At 38.7% G+C, this 2,772-nt stretch overlaps 1 protein-coding gene across 1 annotated transcript; it reads right to left on the bottom strand.

Annotated features, from left to right (window-relative positions):
- Nucleotides 1–343: 343 nt before the first annotated feature.
- On the bottom strand, nt 344–2,435 carry LOC121214667 (cytochrome P450 78A5). Its single transcript, XM_041088592.1, has 2 exons — nt 1,348–2,435; nt 344–1,246 (listed from the first exon to the last, which is right to left on the bottom strand). Exons 1-2 carry the CDS (start codon nt 2,296–2,298, stop codon nt 641–643), a joined length of 1,557 nt encoding a protein of 518 aa, XP_040944526.1. The 5' UTR covers nt 2,299–2,435; the 3' UTR covers nt 344–640.
- Between the last annotated feature and the right edge of the window lie 337 nt (nt 2,436–2,772).

Genomic DNA, 2,772 nt, shown 5'->3' with positions numbered 1-2,772 from the left:
AAACTCGATTAAATAATAAAATTTTTTTTTAAATTTTCGAAAATCAATAAAAAGTAATAAAAGTTGATTTGATCTTTGTTATTATATTATATTATTAATGTAATCTAAAAAGAACATGGAACACGCTATTTCTCTGTGCCAACTAATGCAATCCAAAGAAAGAATCACCAAGGTAAGTTACAATAAATAAAAAAACTTCATTAATGTTTATGTATTTTTTTAAGTGGGTCATTATATAGTATAAATATAAATAGATATTAAGAGACCACCATTTCATATTTTATTTATGGTTCAAGGTCCTCGAAACTTAGATGCATGGATATTAATTCCTTTCAAAAACCAGTAGCAAACTAGCAATGTGCATATATATTAACATTCTACAACGTGAAACAAGCAACATAACAACGGACGTGTACAACAGCAGAAGATTGTTCATTAGCTTTCACACCAAACGACGTTCATAAAAAAGATAAAATAGTAGCTGCCACTACGAGATCGTACACCTTGTTTCAAGTCCACTTCCAGGAAAACTTATCTAGAGCTAAAACAGGAAACCCTAAATGCAACAAACATCCATCCTGTCACGAAACATCACACAGCATAAAAGTAAACACCAAGCCAAAGCAAACCAAAAGTGAGTTCAGGGAACCCTTGGTATTGCCCTGCAAACCAGTGGGTTCTTCATTTCCAAGGACAGTTTCAAATGTTCAGTCAAGTCCACGTTTCTGTCTTCAGTTGGAATCCATTTGAAACGTTGAAGCAACTGAGCCAACCAGAGATGAGCAGTGGCCAAACCCATGGCTTTCCCCGGGCAAACCCTCCTACCAGAACCAAAAGGGGCCAACCTAAGATCACACCCCAAAATGCTAATATCTTCTTCCATGAAGCGCTCTGGCTTGAACCTTTCTGGCTCCTCCCACAGTTTTTCATCATGAGTGATTGCCCACATGTTCACCATTGCTGTAGTTCCTGCTGGAACGAAATAATCACCAACATGAACATCATGGATGGCAAGGCGAGCCCATGAGAGAAGAGGCCCTGGTGGATGCACCCTAAGAGTCTCTTTCACAATGGCCTGAAGGTAAGGCAGATTAGGAATGTCCGAGTCTGAGACATGCTTTGATTTCCCAACAACAGATTCAATCTCAGCTTGAGCCTTTGCTTGAACTTCTGGGTGTAGAACCATTCTCGCCAAAATCCATTCAAGCAAGACCGCCACAGTGTCAGTACCCCTGAAAATCATCTCCTGCAAAACCATGCAGAGTGATGAAAATGCAAAGCTCGCGACAAAATAAAGCAAAAGCTAATTCATTTAAGAGGCAGGCAAGTGTTGTATTCTTATCTTACCCATAAAACAGCAATCATATCGGAGTCAGCCAGTTTCTCATGTTTCTCCAAATCAAGCAAAACATCAACGAATTCCCCAACATTACAATTATCATCGTTCAAGCCTTCACTAAGCCTTTTCAGCCTATGCTCTTCTATGATTTTCCCGACAAAAACATTAACTCTTGAAACCAAATTCCTGCACCTTTTCCTTACACCTTGCAAATCTAGCCAACAAATTAGAGGGAAATGATCACTCCAGTTAAATATCCCCAACAATTCATACCCTTCACTCACCAGCTCCTCAAGTTCGTACCCTTCGCCAACCTTCTCAAAGTCGTACTTCTTACCAAACACAGTCGCCATCACATTGTTCAACGACCCAAAATGCAGAACCTTTTTAATCTGGACCTCATCGCCTGCTTTCATTATACCGTTTATTTCATCCATCATCTTGATACCAATCTCACGCCTATACCCTTCAAAGCCAGCAATTCTCTTGGGACTAAACAAATGGGTAGCTGAAATACGCCTCAAATTCCTCCAATAATCTCCGAAAGGAGCAAAACCCATTGCCCTGTGAAACAATAGCTCATAGGCTGACTCCTTAACTGGCCTATCAGCAAAAGCTGAGTTGTGGAGAATATCCCTTGCAGTTTCAGGGTCACTAGAAATGATAAACCGAGTGAATCCGACAGAAAAAGCCATCAACTTCACAGCGTTGAGGGTTTTAGCAAGCTTAGCAAGGATACGGTGAGGAGTGGAGCCGTTGAACACTGTGAGTAACCCCAGTAGTGGTAACCCAACTGGACCAGGAATGGAGAAACTCGTCTTGGACCTGAACCGAGCCCATGCAATCCCACCCGGAGAAAGCCACAAGGCAATGGTTCCAACCAAGAGAAGAGCCCAGAGAAATGCTTCTAAGCTCAACAAAGGTGATCGGAGCAACAGAAAACCATGTTCCAGGGACATCCTCGCCAGAGACGCGTGTTCAATAAGAGTTGAACTTCACAATTCCTGGCTTACAGGGATGGTATGATCTCAGGAGGAAGGAAATGGAGAGTTTAGAGCACAAGAGACGAGGAGCTGAGTTTAAATAGAGAAGTGGAATGCCAAACTTTAATTCAACCTCGTGAAATAAATAAAAAATACCTAAACCATGCCATTTTTATTATCTTCGTTACTATTTTTTTTCACAAATGTTACTCAAGCTATTTTCTTTCAAGTTTGATACTTCTGTTAATTAAAAAGGTTTAGCACAAATTAGTATCTAAATAATATTTTTTTAAATTAATATCTAAATTTTTTTATTAGTCATAAGTGATATCTAAACTATTTCATCATTACTCATTTTACAATAAAATATTAATTTAGCTAATAATAGACGGTCATATAATCTTTTAATAAATTTTAATTATTTTATTTTATTTTACATTATTTCTCTCT

Source organism: Gossypium hirsutum, chromosome D02, assembly GCF_007990345.1.
Source record: "Gossypium hirsutum isolate 1008001.06 chromosome D02, Gossypium_hirsutum_v2.1, whole genome shotgun sequence".
In the NCBI taxonomy this organism is placed as follows: Eukaryota; Viridiplantae; Streptophyta; class Magnoliopsida; order Malvales; family Malvaceae; genus Gossypium; species Gossypium hirsutum.
Note: the sequence above shows the minus strand (reverse complement) of the source record. Positions and strands in the feature narration are given on the sequence as shown.